The 17976-nt window shown below is 48.9% G+C and overlaps 1 protein-coding gene across 1 annotated transcript in view; it reads left to right on the top strand.

The window, feature by feature from the left end:
- Positions 1-5893: 5893 nt before the first annotated feature.
- Positions 5894-17976, top strand: part of CREB3L1 (cAMP responsive element binding protein 3 like 1) — a 62686-nt gene continuing 50603 nt past the window's right edge. The window contains 1 exon segment of the mRNA XM_083165574.1: positions 5894-6307. Coding sequence (XP_083021700.1) covers positions 6215-6307 — 93 coding nt within the window. The 5' untranslated portion in view covers positions 5894-6214.

Here is a 17976-nt window from a genome sequence, read left to right as displayed (position 1 = left end):
CAATAGGAGGGGCGGTAAGACCGTCACAGTGCGGGCTGTGCCTTGAATTCAATGGGGGCGGTTCATCGCCCTGGTTACAAGTTGGGGCGTTGTAGTCACCGCCATTGTTAACATTTGTGACTTAGCTGGTCTCCAATCCCTTTCAATAGGGTCATACCAACAATAAATACCATTGACCTTTTAAACTTATGCAGTAGTTGTCCGTGTGGTTATTTCAGGTTAACGTGTCCGAGTGATTTATTTCTAGGGGTAACAAATGTTAAGTTAAGGTAAAGGTCAATCACAATAATTCAATAGGCGCCTTATATCTATATATATATATATATATATATATATATATATATATATATATATATAAAGATATATCTATATATCTATAGATATATATCTATAGATATATATCTATAGATATATATCTATAGATATATATCTATAGATATATTTATGTCTAGTGTATGTTTGTGTGTCTCCAAAACACTGCCATCTGTTGGCAGCGAGTGAAACTGCATGCATCTCTTTCTCTCACACATGCACAAACACAGAGGCAATCACAAGGTAGCAGACTAACTTTGAAAGCATTTGCTTTGAGCGGGGTTATTAATATATCATATATATCATATACAACATATTCCTTTGATGGGAATAAGAAAGAGAAGACATTCCAGATATTAGATATGGCCCTGCTGTGTCAGACTGGGATATGAAGTGCCCACCAGAGGAATACAGTGGTAGGGGGCAGTGTTTAGGGGTGTGGCCAGTCTTCAGAGGGGGTGTGGCCAGCTGCCACAGATATATGTACACATCCTAGTAATCCCGCCCGAAGCAAAAAGCTTTGAAAGCTAGTCCGCTACCTTCTGTGTTTGTGCATGTGTGAGAAAGAGATGTAGTTTCACTCTCTGCCAGCAGATGGGGTTGTTTCAGAGACTCACAGACACTATATATATATATATATATATATATATATATATATATATATATATATATATATATATATATAACATATGTATAATAAGTGCACATTCTAGGACCTTATCCCTAAAGAAGGAAGTGGTCCCCCAGGCAATGTGCTCCTCCAGGAGTTTCCCCTGCACTCTTGTAGATCTCATTTCTTTTTTTCCCCAAAATCAGTATGTACCAAAACTATCACCTCTTTGTCTTTTGCAAACAAAGGTGTCTTGACATTTCTGGAATTGTAACAGGCATACAATAAAATAAATGGCTTGGATCTTACAGCGAAGGAGGTTTTCATAGCAAAAACCTTCAAATGTCTTGTCAAACATTTAAACTATACACTTTTCTACTTTTTGAGACTGAGACATCTTCCATAGAGCAGTGGTATAACCTTCATCTGCGGTAAACCAAATATTCTGGACAGAACAAAAAAATAAACGACACACTGTCTTAGTACATTAGCATTTTCTCGAAATAGCCGGGACAAACCGCAACTGTGCATTAAAATCGGTATAATTTAGTTTGATTCCATGATGCAGGAAGGGTTAATTGTTTTCCTCTGCACCATATGAGGCTTGTCTTGTAGCCTTGGGTATATAGGGAAGGCAATGCTAGCTTTGGCTGTTTATATAAGGGGGGCAGTTGCTGAGATATAGATCTAAAATGCTTTCCACTCAAATCCATGTAATTTTTCTCTGAGCCTTTAATTGGTAGTTGTCCCTTTAATTACAGTATTACAGAATTGTAGGCTTTGCCCTTCCTTAAAGCAACAGAGACCGATAGGATCTCTGATAGATTAAGCCATATTGCACTCATCCAATTATTTATTTCTGGACTGGCTACTAATTGGTTATTATAATTAAATAAAACAATGGGTACTCTTTACCTAGAAGGGCGCCCACGATTTTGATCGTGGGCATCGTTAGGGAAAAAAAATCGCGTCGGTCGCATCGGATGCGACCAAAAAATCGCATGCGATGCGACCGACGCGATGCCCGCGATTTCCCATAGGGAACAATGGTAAATGTCCGAATTGACCCGATTTTCCTGTTCAATGTCCCAATTGACCCGATTTTCCATAGGGAACAATGTTAAATGGCCCACAGAGGCCAAATAGGCACCCTGAAGTGTGAAATGGCCCCCCCAATTGTTAACGCCACCCCACGATCAACGTCAACCCAAAGCGTGGCGAGCGGCGGCGGTACGCGTCCTACGACCTTTTCATACCCCCACTATCCACGTCGGCGTGGAGTTGAGAATAGAAAGTGTGGCGAGCGCAGCGAGCCACCGAGCCCGAAGCGTGGCGAGCGCAGCGAGGGGACGCGGATACCTGTGAAGCCCGCGAGGGGACGCGTATACATGTGAAGGTGTCCCCGTCCCCTCGCGGGGCTCGCTGCGCTCGCCACGCTTCGGGCTCGGTGGCTCGCTGCGCTCGCCACACTTTCTATTCTCAACTCCACGCCGACGTGGATAGTGGGGGTATGAAAAGGTCGTAGGACGCGTACCGCCGCCCCTCGCGGGCTCGCTGCGCTCGCCACGCTTCGGTTTGACGTTGATCGTGGGGTGTCGTTAACAATTGGGGGGGCCATTTCACACTTCAGGGTGCCTATTTGGCCTCTGTGGGCCATTTAACATTGTTCCCTATGGAAAATCGGGTCAATTGGGACATTGAACAGGAAAATCGGGTCAATTGGGACATTTAACATTGTTCCCTATGGGAAATCGCGGGCATCGCGTCGGTCGCATCGCATGCGATTTTTTAGTACATGCGATGCCCGCGATGGCCGCGATGGCCGCCCTTCTAGGTAAAGAGTACCAAACAATGAGTTCTCTCTTCAGATTGGCGCCACTCATCACAGTTGAAATGTATTTATATTTTGCCTTAAAGTTGAACAGAGTGGAGGCAGCCATCTTTAGGAATGAACCATCGAGAAGGCCGTTTGCAGATTTATTAGTAACAAGTGACATCACTATGACATCATAAGAGCAAGACCTGTATAATCATCAGTCAGCATGGAGGAGAGAAACCCCACCTGCTCCATTACCTGAAGGCATCAGCTACGTGATGACCACAGTGCGGTGCCTGTGGCAGGAGCGGAGGACCGGGGCGGTGGGTTCACCGGTAGGGTGAGCGGGGATGGGCTAACCGGGGGGAGGCCCAGCACCTGTAGCTACGCAGCCGCACATCCATGTCGCGGCGCTCTCTTCCAGCACTGCGCCCAGCGTCAGGCAAGCTGGGAGGCTGGGTAAGTACCTTTCACACTGGCCTGTATCCCGGGAAGGTCCCGGGAGCAACCCTGGTAGCTAGCAGGGTTGAAATCCAGGGACAATGGTCCTGGGATTTTAGCCCGGTCCTGGGATTTTGGCCTGGGACTCTTTTACTCCAGTGCTAGTCTTGGGATGTTCCCGGAGCCAACCTGGGAAAATAGGCCAGTGTGAAAGGGGTATTAAAGAGCAAAAAAATATTCTTATGTATAAAAACCGAAACTTGATAAGACGCCGGACAGGCTCTATTCAATCTCTGTCATTCTGGAGCTTGTAGTGCCCAGTCAAGGGGCTGCCTATCCAGGGGCTGCCTGTGATTCCTGTCACCAGCCATCCCTGGTTCCCAAAACAAGGGGACAAAATAGGTAGGGGTCCCCCATATTTTGAGAACCAGCACCGGGCTCAAACAGCCATCAGGGTAATGCCACAGCCGGGGGAAACTATATATACTGGTTCACCCGGCCAAAGCATTATCCCCCTGACTGTTCAGCCCAGGCAGGGACCCTGGGGGATTGGGGACCCCCCCCCCCCAATGAAGGGGTCCTCCCGCTCCACAATTAACCCTGCCCGGGCTGAAGCCTGGGGCTGTCCCTGGTGCCCCAGGGTGATGGGCACCAGGCTGATTTCAGTGTAAAAAATAGAACTATTGTGTTTTGTTGCCCCGCATGCTAGGACTTGTGGTTCTCAAAGTCCCTGCATGCGGTGCAGGCCTGATGGGACTTGTAGTTCTGCAACATAACAAATAGTTAAATAAGACACAGATACAGAAGAAAAGTACAAGTTTATTACACACTTCATTAAACCAACAATATACCCACCTACTGGGTCCACCTGTCTGCTTGTACAGTAGAATCCAACGGTATGGACCTGCGGAAGGAAATTATACTTACCAAGGCCTCCGGCAGAGATCGTTCCACTTCATTCCAAGTAGCATCCTGGGAGAGGTAAAATACCAAGCCGCCAGTACGCGTACCAAGCCGGACCGGGAGCAGTGGGGAATGTTTACATTCTCCGCTCCTCTCCCTGAAGTGTGCGATTGGCTGCCCATCAAGAGCAGAGTTTCAGAAAATATAATGCTTGTGTCGACCGTCCACCCATGTCGACCTACAGTATTTGAGGTGTCTACTTAAGCCATGTTGTGTCGACCTTTGGTTGGTCGACCAATGACCATACCCAACTATACAGTATGACTGCCAGTAGCAGATTATAATAATAATATAATTTAAAAAAAAGTTAAGAAATCAGGTGATCCAGTGACCTGAGTGATTGGCAGTGAGCACCGACCAATCCCGTGCGGCTGGTAATGCAGAGTTCCAATCCCTCCCTGGTTGGCCAGGTATTTGTCAGGTGAGAGTTCGGTGGTGTCACTTGTCCCTGAAGACAATAAGGAGGGGTATGAGTGTACCTACTCCTGCCAAACAGAGACATCTCAGGAGATTATACCTAGATTATACATGATTTTTATTAATTCCAAATCGGTGTAAATGATCTAAATCGATGTGACAATGGTCAACTCCCAAAATGGTCAACAAGATTTTTGTTTAAGTTACGTTTATGTAGATTTCTTATAGTGAGATGACAAAGTGTAGAGGAGACAGGGTTAGAAGGAAGGAATGTAGCAGAAATATTCTTAAATAATATATAAATGTCTATTGCTCTCTACTAAATGCTCAGCATTCTCTTCAGAACACAAGCATAAGGGCAGAGAGGGGTTAATCAGGGGGCGCGGCCTCAGCGGTGACAGATTCTATATTCATGAAGCTGCTTACATATTAATGAGAGGAGGCGGGGTCCGGAGTTCTCGGCTCAGGCTGCAGCTGACAGCTGGAGAGTTACCGGGAGACACGGGTACCTAGCAGCAGAGAGCCCCGGCACTAAGGAGAGACTCGGAGCAAGGACGGAGCCCATCTCCCCGGAGGAGGGGAGCAGCTTGTCTGTGGGGGAGAACAGGGCATGCTCAGCACAGCTGCTATACACTCCTGCCCCCCACTCCAGCCCGGGCATCCCAGGTCCCCCCTGCCTGCACAGCACCCCATTACTTTACGCCCATGCTGCACCCAAGCATCCCAGTACCCTAGCATTGCCCCCCTAGTGACACTACTTCTGCCCCCTACCTGCACAGCACCCCATCACTTTACACCCTGCTGCACCCAAACATCTCAGTACCCCAGCTCTGCCCTCAGTGACATTACTACTGGCACCTACCTGCACAGCACCCCATTATACACCCCTGCTGCACCCAAACATCCCAGTACCCCAGCACTGCACTTAGTGACACTGCTTCTGCCCCCTTCCTGCACAGCACCCCATCACTTTACACCCCTGCTGCACCCAAACATCCCAGTACCCCAGCTCTGCCCTCAGTGACACTGCTTCTGCCCCCTTCCTGCACAGCACCCCATTATACACCCCTGCTGCACCCAAACATCCCAGTACCCCAGCACTGCACTCAGTGACACTGCTTCTGCCCCCTTCCTGCACAGCACCCCATCACTTTACACCCCTGCTGCACCCAAACATCCCAGTACCCCAGCACTGCCCTCAGTGACACTGCTTCTGCCACCTGTTCATACATAGCCCCCATTCCAGCCCAGGCATCCCAGTACCCCAGCCCTGTCCTCTGTGACACTACTACTGCCCCCCCCCCCCCCACTGCCCCCCCCCCCCCACACACACACACCTGTACCCATGCCTCCTGTTCTGTGACACGCTCCTGCCTGTACAGCACCCCATCACGGTACTCTCATGCCCACAGTGGGAGGTTCTTTACTGCAACTAAACATCGGAGTGCCTAGGACACCCCAAACTTCATGACCAACATTTTGGATTATGTCTAACTGCTTGATCCCATGCCAACTTCGTCTTTGCAGTTTGCACCTGGTTACTGTACAATTGGGCACTTGCCCTTTCCACCTGATCCCCATCAAGCCAGCTGGTCAAATGGCTGATTGCCAGCTCTTGTGACACCTGACAGCAAGATCGGTAGTGTCCTGGGACCATGGATAATGGCACCATGCCCCCAGAGGGCAGCTTCCACAGCCCTTTCCTGGAGCTGGAGGACCTGACAGAGGCAGACTTCATGAGCAATGTGGTAAGGGCATGCAGTGGGTGATGACACGTGTGTATGGGCAGAGTGGTAAGGGCATACATTGGGTTGTATCACAGATATACGAGGAATGTGGTAAGGGCATGCAGTGGGCGATGACACGGGTGTATGGGCAGAGTGGTAAGGGCATACATTGGGTTGTATCACATATATACGAGCAATGTGGTGAGGGCATGCACAGGGTAATGACACAGATTTATGGGCAGAGTGGTGAGGGCATTCACAGGGTGATGACACAGATGTTTGGGCATTCACAGGGTGATGACACAGGTGTTTGGGCATGCACTGGGTGATGACACAGGTGTTTGGGCATGCACTGGGTGATGACACAGGTGTTTGGGCATGCGCTGGGTGATGACGCAGGTGTTTGGGCATGCACTGGGTGATGACACAGGTGTTTGGGCATGCGCTGGGTGATGGCACAGGTGTATGGGCATGCGCTGGGTGATGACGCAGGTGTTTGGGCATACGATGGGTGATGACACAGGTGTTTGGGCATGCGATGGGTGATGACACAGGTGTTTGGGCATGCGCTGGGCGATGAAGCCGGTTTTGGGCATGCGCTGGGTGATGACGCAGGTGTTTAAGCATGACACAGGTGTATGGGCATGCGCTAAGCGATGACGCCGGTTTTGGGCATACAATGGGTGATGACACAGGTGTATGGGCATGCGCTGGGTGATGATGCAGGTGTATGGGCATGACACAGATGTATGGGCATGCGCTGGGTGATGATGCAGGTGGCGCTGGGTGATGACACAGGTGTTTGGCCATGCGCTGGGTGATGATGCAGGTGTATGGGCATGTGCTGGGTGATGACGCAGGTGTTTGGCCATGCGCTGGGTGATGACACAGGTGTTTGGGCATGCGCTGGGTGATGACACAGGTGTTTGGCCATGCGCTGGGTGATGACACAGGTGTTTGGGCATATGCTGGGTGATGACATAGGTGTTTGGGCATACGATGGGTGATGACGCTGGTTTTGGGCATGCTCTGGGTGATGACGCAGGTGTTTAAGCATGACACAGGTGTATGGGCATGCGCTGGGTGATGGCACAGGTGTATGGGCATGCGCTGGGTGATGATGCAAGTGTATGGGCATAACACAGATGTATGGGCATGCGCTGGGTGATGACGCAGGTGTTTGGTCATGCGCTGGGTGATGACAGGTGTTTGGGCATGCGCTGGGTGATGACACAGGTGTTTGGCCATACGATGGGTGATGACGCCGGTTTTGGCCATGCGCTGGGTGATGACACAGGTGTTTGGGCATGCGCTGGGTGATGACACAGGTGTTTGGCCATGCGCTGGGTGATGACACAGGTGTTTGGCCATACGATGGGTGATGACGCCGGTTTTGGCCATGCGCTGGGTGATGACACAGGTGTTTGGGCATGCGCTGGGTGATGACACAGGTGTTTGGCCTTGCGCTGGGTGATGACACAGGTGTTTGGGCATATGCTGGGTGATGACATAGGTGTTTGGGCATACGATGGGTGATGACGCTGGTTTTGGGCATGCGCTGGGTGATGACGCAGGTGTTTAAGCATGACACAGGTGTATGGGCATGCGCTGGGTGATGGCACAGGTGTATGGGCATGCGCTGGGTGATGATGCAAGTGTATGGGCATAACAGATGTATGGGCATGCGCTGGGTGATGACGCAGGTGTTTGGTCATGCGCTGGGTGATGACAGGTGTTTGGGCATGCGCTGGGTGATGACACAGGTGTTTGGCCATACGATGGGTGATGACGCCGGTTTTGGCCATGCGCTGGGTGATGGCACAGGTGTTTGGATATGCAATGGGTGATGACGCAGGTGTTTGGCCATGCGCTGGGTGATGACACAGGTGTTTGGGCATATGCTGGGTGATGACACAGGTGTTTGGGCATACGATGGGTGATGACGCCGGTTTTGGGCATTTGCTGGGTGATGGCACAGGTGTTTGGGCATGCAATGGGTGATGACGCAGGTGTTTGGGCATGCGCTGGGTGATGGCACAGGTGTATGGGCATGCGCTGGGTGATGACGCAGGTGTATGGGCTGTCAGTGGGAATACCTTTGTGCAGATCATAGCATCAGGGCCAATACGAGCTCCCCGTCGGTGTTCTTACGTATAATGGAAGGCCTGACAATAAAGCAGGGATCTGGCCCAATGCATGTGAGAGATCCCTCTCATTATAATCCGCCAGCCCATAGTCCTGGTATGTAGCAGTCAGAGGCGTAATGTAAGAAGTGCAGCAGCAGCTACAGCAGCTGTCATTACAGTTACACATGGACTGAACGCATTGAGTGATAATAGAACGTCATTACTGTTATGGTGCATTATTATCTATTGTGTCCGACAAGCCCTGAGGTTACCAAGGACTTAATGGTTTTGCTACTTGAGTAATTCATTAATACAGAAATACATGGTAAGAAGGTTTGCAGAGCATTGTTCTGTAACAAGCACAGGTCACTCTCAGCCTGCGGACATGTGCATCTCCTCCCAGCAGCTGTCTGTTCCTGCGAGTACCTGTACCTGTGACATACCATTACCATATGCCATACCTGTACCTGTGACAGGGGCTATGCCATACCTGTACCTGTGACAGCAGCTATACCATACCTGTACCTGTGACAGCAGCTATACCATACCTGTGACAGCGGTTATACCATACCTGTACCTGTGACAGCAGCTATACCATACCTGTACCTGTGACAGCGGCTGTGCAATACCTGTACCTGTGACAGCAGCTATACCATACCTGTACCTGTGACAGCAGCTGTGCAATACCTGTACCTGTGACAGCAGCTGTACCATACCTGTACCTGTGACAGGGGCTATACCTGTACCTGTGACAGTGGCTATACCATACCTGTACCTGTGACAGCGGCTGTGCAATACCTGTACCTGTGACAGCGGTTATACCTGTACCTGTGACAGTGGCTATACCATACCTGTACCTGTGACAGCGGCTGTGCAATACCTGTACCTGTGACATACCATTACCATATGCCATACCTGTACCTGTGACAGCGGTTATACCATACCTGTACCTGTGACAGCAGCTATGCCATACCTGTACCTGTGACAGCGGTTATACCATACCTGTACCTGTGACAGCAGCTATGCCATACCTGTACCTGTGACAGCGGCTGTGCAATACCTGTACCTGTGACATACCATTACCATATGCCATATCTGTACCTGTGACAGGGGCTATGCCATACCTGTACCTGTGACAGCAGCTATACCATACCTGTACCTGCGACAGCGGTTATACCATACCTGTACCTGTGACAGCGGCTGTGCAATACCTGTACCTGTGACAGCGGCTGTGCAATACCTGTACCTGTGACATACCATTACCATATGCCATATCTGTACCTGTGACAGGGGCTATGCCATACCTGTACCTGTGACAGCAGCTATACCATACCTGTACCTGTGACAGCGGCTGTGCAATACCTGTACCTGTGACAGCGGCTATACCATACCTGTACCTGTGACAGCAGCTATACCATACCTGTACCTGTGACAGTGGTTATACCATACCTGTACCTGTGACAGTGGCTATACCATACCTGTACCTGTGACAGCAGCTATACTATACCTGTACCTGTGTCAGTGGTTATACCATACCTGTACCTGTGACATACCATTACCATATGCCATACCTGTACCTGTGACAGCGGCTGTGCAATACCTGTACCTGTGACAGCGGCTATACCATACCTGTACCTGTGACAGCAGCTATACCATACCTGTACCTGTGACAGCAGCTGTGCAATACATGTACCTGTGACAGCAGCTGTGCAATACCTGTACCTGTGACAGCGGCTGTGCAATACCTGTACCTCTGACAGCGCTTATGCCATACCTGTACCTGTGACAGCAGCTATACCATACCTGTACCTGTGACAGTGGCTATACCATACCTGTACCTGTGACAGCGGCTGTGCAATACCTGTACCTGTGACAGCAGCTATACCAGTGGTAGCCAACCCTAGCCTACGAGAGCTACCAACAGTTCACATTTTCCAGACAACCTAGCTGCTGCACAGCTGCACTCATTAATCACTGACACATTTTAAAAGATACACAGATGGAGCTAATTAGCTCACTTGTGATTCTGTGAAGAGACCTGCAAAACATGCACTGTTGGTAGATCTCGAGGACTAGGGTTGGCTACCCCAGAGCTATACCATACCTGTACCTGTGACAGTGGCTATACCATACCAGTACCTGTGACAGCGGCTGTGCAATACCTGTACCTGTGACAGCGGCTGTGCCATACCTGTACCTGTGACAGTGGCTGTGCAATATCTGTACCTGTGACAGCGGTTATGCCATACCTGTACCTGTGACAGCAGCTATACCATACCTGTACCTGTGACAGTGGCTGTGCAATATATGTACCTGTGACAGCGGCTATACCATATCTGTACCTGTGACGGCGGCTATACCGTGCCTGTACCTGTGACAGCGGCTATACCATGCCTGTACCTGTGACAGCGGTTATACCATACCTGTACCTGTGACAAAGGCTGTGCAATACCTGTACCTGTGACAGCGGTTATACCATACCTGTACCTGTGACAGCAGCTGTGCAATACCTGTACCTGTGATAGCAGTTATACCATACCTGTACCTGTGACAGCGGTTATACCATACCTGTACCTGTGACAGCGGTTATACCATACCTGTACCTGTGACAGCGACTGTGCAATACCTGTACCTGTGACAGCGGTTATACCATACCTGTACCTGTGACAGTGGCTGTGCAATACCTGTACCTGTGACAGCGGTTATACCATACCTGTACCTGTGACAGCAGCTATGCCATACCTGTACCTGTGACAGCGGTTATACCATACCTGTACCTGTGACAGCAGCTATGCCATACCTGTACCTGTGACAGCGGTTATACCATACCTGTACCTGTGACAGCAGCTATGCCATACCTGTACCTGTGACAGCGGTTATACCATACCTGTACCTGTGACAGCAGCTATGCCATACCTGTACCTGTGACAGCAGTTATACCATACCTGTACCTGTGACAGTGGCTATGCCATACCTGTACCTGTGACAGCGGCTGTGCAATACCTGTACCTGTGACAGCGGCTATGCCACACCTGTACCTGTGATAGTGGCTATGCCATACCTGTACGTGTGTCAGCGGTTATTCCATACCTGTACCTGTGACAGTGGCCATACCTGTACCTGTGACAGCGGTTATACCATACCTGTACCTGTGACAGCGGCTGTGCAATACCTGTACCTGTGACAGCAGTTATACAATACCTGTACCTGTGACAGCGGCTGTGCAATACATGTACCTGTGACAGCAGCTATGCCATACCTGTACCTGTGACAGTGCCCATACCTGTACCTGTGACAGCGGTTATACCATACCTGTACCTGTGACAGCGGCTGTGCAATACCTGTACCTGTGACAGCAGTTATACAATACCTGTACCTGTGACAGCGGCTGTGCAATACATGTACCTGTGACAGCAGCTATGCCATACCTGTACCTGTGACAGCTGCTATACCATACCAGTACCTGTGACAGACGGCTGTGCAATACCTGTACCTGTGACAGCAGTTATACAATATCTGTACCTGTGACAGCGGCTGTGCAATACATGTACCTGTGACAGCGGTTATTCCATACCTGTACCTGTGACAGCAGCTATGCCATACCTGTACCTGTGACAGCGGCTATGCCATACCTGTACCTGTGACAGTGCCCATACCTGTACCTGTACCTGATTATCTCTGGCAAGGTAACACCTGCACATTACTAAGGCCTGCAGCCATGAGCATGTTGATACATTATTACACTATAACACAGGGGTCCTGTAACTCCAGAAATGTCAGTGATGATTGGAGTAGGGGTCAGCCCCCTGTGTGCCCTGGCTCTGACCCTGCCCATTACAGCCTGTAGGAACACGCTTATGGTGTGATCCCTGCAGACACAGCCACTGCTATGAGCAGTACAGTGAGATCTGTGATTCAGAGAACACCAACAGAAATTCCATTCAGTCTGTCAGAGAATCTGCTCACAGTGTCATCACCCCAGTACACCAGGGAATGCTCCAGAGTGTGCTCGAGGAAACGTTTTCCACATATGTCATTAATAAATCAGATCATTGCAATTTCACAAGTCAGTGGAGGTGAATAACGATCTTGGCATTTCTCTTTTACATCCTAAAAAATTATAGACCGGAATCTGGTTGCTATGGGCAAAATCACCTCTTCTCATTTTTAGAAGCTTTATTAAATTTACCCCAGAGAGAGCTAGGAATCACTGGTGGAATATCTGCAAATGAAATCACTTTGTTCTGAGGGTGAGGAGGAACCCCAGGAGCTTGCACTTTACTGTACACCATAGAACAGGATTTCCTGGCCACCTTCAAACTTTTTACCTTCTTTTATTTTTTAAAGAAGTGTTTGGATGAGGCCGTCTTTTTTTGGCCAATACATGTAAATATGTATATACTTACTGTATACAATGCTGCTAGCTGTGTCTGGGTGTCCCTGTGTGGCCCCCTCCCACCTCTGTTTTTCTCTCATTTCCTCCCCCACATCTGACATTTTCCATCCTGGTTCACATATCCTGGAGCCGTCAAAGTGACTGAACCATACCCTTGATTAAATGCAAACACCAGACGCAGGCCGGCCATTGCCCAGTGCTGCAGTGTGAGGAGGATGTGTGATTGGATCAGGAGACTCGCTCACTGATTACCGGCTCCGGTGTCTCCTTATAAACAGTGGCCAACACCCTGTTGTGAAGTGTCGCTAAAGGTGCATTCACACAGCGAGGTTGTGGGGCCCATTAACTATTGAATAATTGTGGCTAATTCCCCCTAATCCCCAAAAAATCAGGGGTTAGCTGCAAATATTTAGTACCCCATCATGTAGCACAGAGGAACCGCAGCAGGAATCTCCGATCCCTGCTGTGATCCCTCCTGCTCCGTCGGCAGCCGTATCCCCCATAAGTTTCTATGGGGATGCAATGCCGGGCAGCATCATATGAGGTCCCAGGGCTACCTCCTTTCTGAGATGGCACTAGCCCATTGTGGCCTGTGGGCTACAGACCGCACTGCTGGCAGGGCAGTGCGGTCAGGCAGTGGGCAGCGAGCACTCTACAGCAGACAGTCACAGTGAGTTCCGCGCCACACCCCTGCTGCAAGACCACGCCCCTCCATGTGCAGCCACACCCACTTAATGGAGCACATGCGCACATTTTTTTTATGCAAAGGAAGGGGGGGTGCATTTTTATCTGTTCGCATTGGGAGCCAAATAGGCTAGGAACAGCACTGAGTGCAAGGACCAATCGGAATCAAGCAGAAAACTAGAAGCGTCCTATTGGCCTATTATTAATAGCATTTATTTATGTAGCGCGTATACGTATATCGCAGCACTTTCCAGATAAAATGTCAGTCATTACCATCAGTCCCTGCCCCAGAGGAGCTGCAACCTGTATTCCCTACCACATCATATATACGTTGTCCTTACAGGACAAGAATGCTGTGGTTTTAGGCCCATGTAGGCGGTAACACCTCTATAGGTGCAGTATAGAAGGATATACTGTACTGTACAAAAGGAAGAATGGAGACACACTACGACAGGGGTTCCCAATCTTTTTCTAGTCACGGCACCCTAGAGTATCATAATTTTTCCACGGCACCCCTAGGCCCCAAAAATATATATATCATATTAAGTAGATTGTGTTTATTTGTGCTTCTTATGTTCAGTTATGTGGTAAAGGGAAGGATTTTGTTCTGATTGTACGCATTTTATGATTGGCAGCTACCAGCACTGGTTTTGTCCAGAAATAATTGATCATAAATTATTTGAGATGGTCCTGAATGACCAACCCGAGGCACCCCTGCAAGTGTCCCGAGGCACCCCAGGGAGCCACGGCACACAGTTTGGGAACCACTGCACTACGATATACAAGTGTCCAGTTGTTGGAGGTCATAGCAGCAGATTTAGGCTTCTATCTAGTCTCATTGGAGTAGTCTTTGCTAACTGTGTCGCCTGTGATGTCATACACCGCATCAGATGGGACATTTGGACGTTATGAGCCTCTGCAGAGAGCTCTCTGGGTCCTAAGGCTCTTCTCCTTATAAATTCAGTGGTCTTAGCCAGTTTCTGCAGCTGGGACTGTGATAAATTATTTCTTAGTTACATCTTTTGGGCAGAGAAGTAGGATTCCCCTGTGAGTCACACCAGCATGAGACTGGACTGCAGACTGAGATATGACTAGCACTTGTACTGAAACAGCTGACACTGATGTTTGCACATTTACCTGGTTACCCCCCCCCCCCCCCCTCTCAACAGGGGGAGTAATATGGTTTTCTCAGCAATCCACTCTAGTGACTCAGCCCGTGCAGCTTGCTGATGTGTACGCTTGTTTATTACCCACAGCTCTTGTATCAGTTTTCATGTACATACACGGTATCTATGATATAAAATTATGAGGGGGGCTCGCAGCTCAGCCTGCATCCGTTGCTCTTGACTTTTGACCAGTGGTCACATATATCATGTTACTGGTGATTCCTCCGAAGATCTGGCACCTGCACCAAAGACAGCTGTGATGTACTAAGCTTGAAAAGTGATAAAATGGAGAGTTATAAACCACCAGCCAATCAGCTTCAACCTGTCATGTCACAGGCTGTGTTTGAAAAATGACAGGAAGTAGCTGATTGGTTGGTGGTTTACCACTCTCCGTTTTATCACTTTTCAAGCTTAGTACATCTGGCCCTCACTGCGGCAGACTCTTTGTCACCGTGTGTCCTCTCCTAAGTTGGCCCAACTGGGCTGTAACGGGGCAATTGAAACGTCCAGTGAGGGCAACAATCTTACAAGCTGTGTAGAGTGGGGTGTACATCTCCACATACAGATGAATGTACACAATTATTTCCATCCAATGCAGGATCAATTATGCTGACTTGCGTTCCATTTTGCATTGGTCCCTTTAAGTAGAGCTAATGTTAAATTGGTATTAGGTAAAAAAACAGAATGGTCTGGACCCTGGAACGCCGGACCTGACTGGACCCATGCAGCAAGTCCATGTCCTTTCCGCCCTGTTAAATTATACTATAATTCTGGGTATGGGCGTCTTAATGCAAGTAATACGTTCTGAGGCACGCATCCTCATTAATAACAGGGACTGTAAGGGCTCACTTATTATAAAGAGAGATTCAAAATCGATAAAGTTTGTTTAATTTGAAAAAAAAAATTGTCTCTGTGGTAACCTGATTAACACAGTATGTATAAATCAGTTTGTGGTCCATTCAAAGACTTGTCTAAACCTATAATACCCCTAGAAACTATAGAGTGCAACCATCATCAGGTATCAATAGAAGATATACTGTATATGGAAGGGATCTTTACTGTAAGAGCTGTAAATTCCTTATTGCGGGTATTTATGGCACATATTAACCACTATCTGATTGGTTGTAGGGAATATAGATTGTAAGCTCCACTGGTTCAGGGACTGTTGCGAATGGTCAGATATTCTCTGTAGAGTGCTTCAGACTATGGCCCTTATTCTGATCGGTGCGGCCGGATCCGAATATGCGGCCAGGACCGTGCGTGCGAAACCCCGCCTTCCATACGGATCGCCAACTCCGTCCGTACGCGGTAAGAAGCTGGCCGAACGGAACGCACGTGTATTTTTCATGGGATACGCCTCCTCCATCTCAGGGAACCTCCCCCATCATTCGATGGTCGCAGGACCGAGTGGTCCACCAGCTCCCGCAACCTGAGACCACACGGACATTTTTCCGTGCAAAAGCAGAGATCTGGGCGGGCAGCTGACATCCGGCGATGTCATATGTCCGCCCCCTACACGTGCGTCACGGCCGCATTACCATACGTACGCCCAGCGTTTTCATGGGAACACCCATGAAACGCGGGGCGTATGCATATGGTAATGAGCCCAAATAGCCCTTCACGCCCCTCTCCACCCCCTGTTCGGAGTGTTCACATTTCATGCGGGATTTGGCCGTACGCCCCGCTCGCACATGCGCAGAGACGCCTCTGCACATGCGCAGACACAAAACATCGGCGGCACGAACGCACGCGGATATTACCGCACCAACCAGAATAAGGGCCTATGTGTGCGCTATATAAATAACTGGTTTTAAATAATAATAATAATGGACCTGTTCAGTTCTTAGGGCCACATTCAGGTTGGATCGCTAAGGACTGCATTTGGCTCAGTGGCCGGTGTTGTGGTTCTGCGCATGAGTATTGGTGAAAATACGCATTTGCAGACCCGTTGTGAGAATGCCTTCGGTGAGTATCACAGTCGCCGAGCCGTTAGCGCTGTGAGGGGAGGGAAGGGGGTGGGCAGGGGCTGGAGCAGGGGAACACCCTGTAGGTGGGTGCACCCAGAAAACCGCTGGGCGTGTCGATGCCTGGCCGGTGCGGGGGCTGATATCACATGACGTCAGCGCCCCCGAATTCGCCCATGTCCGTCGGAAATAAAAGTCAGCCTAGACTGGCTTTTATTTGCAGAAGGGGAAAAAATTACATTCGCTCTGACGGAGGGCAGGCGGCATATACCTGCTCGCTAGGAAAGCACGCTGCTTAGTGAGCAGGCCTGAATCAGGACCTCAATATTTTGCTTTATCCATAAGTTAGCAGAATCAGTCCAAGAAAAAGTGACTTTAAAACTGTGAAAAGTCACGTTTAAAAAAATAGTTTTTAAGTAAAAACTTGTTATGAATTTTATGAATTTTGAGTTAAATGACAGATGATCGTCTTCTCGGCGGGAGCTGTCACATCTGAAAATGCCATTATTTTCTGTGCCAGTCCGTGGAGACGAGCGTCCTCGTAAGGAACAGGTTTTAGTCTCCTGCTTCAGCGTGGTTATGAACAAAACAGGGGCAGCTCAATCCCCGGAACATCAAATATATAAAGTACCATATATACTCGAGTATAAGCCTACTTTTTCAGAACATTTTTGTTATGCTGAAAAAGCCCCCTCGGCTTATACTCGAGTGAGGGTCCCACTTGAGTCAATAAGTTTTCCCAGTTTTTTGTTGTAAAATTAGGTGCCTCGGCTTATATTCGGGTCGACTTATACTCGAGTATATACGGTATAAGTAAATGAGAAAACTTTCAAGGAAAAAAAAAAAACATGTGAAAAAAACCTGTGAATGGTGAAAAACCTGTTATGCATTGTGCAGGCTCATTTCACAGACTTGGGTGTATTTAAAGACCATTTTCATTTTATGCTTTATTAATATAGTGAGAAATGCTATTCTGCTAGAGGTGTTCCGCAGTGACACGCACTGTATCTTCCTCCAGGCTCATCTTCCCGCATCTCCTCTCGGTGTCCTTATGTCCCTTTTCCCCTATTCTATCTCGGGACTTGCAGTATTCCTGCACATTGCTTTGGTTAGCGGAGCTGGACTTTGCTGGCTCTGAGCCGCCGCCCCTTTGATTTGCAGCCAGTTGGACCGTACACCGTCTCTGCCTCATCTCACTCTCTCCACTCGGGAGAAATCTTTCCAATTCCTTTTTACTTTTGAACTCTAGGATATTTTTGTCCCGGAAACCTGTCATTCAAACAATTCTCTCCCTCCCAACCCCAGGCAGCGTAGGAGCCGTCCACTCATGTAAGCAGATGTTCTAAACACATTA

The sequence above is a fragment of the Crinia signifera genome, chromosome 11 (assembly GCF_055691185.1).
Source record: "Crinia signifera chromosome 11, ASM5569118v1, whole genome shotgun sequence".
Lineage (NCBI taxonomy): Eukaryota > Metazoa > Chordata > Amphibia > Anura > Myobatrachidae > Crinia > Crinia signifera.
Note: the sequence above shows the minus strand (reverse complement) of the source record. Positions and strands in the feature narration are given on the sequence as shown.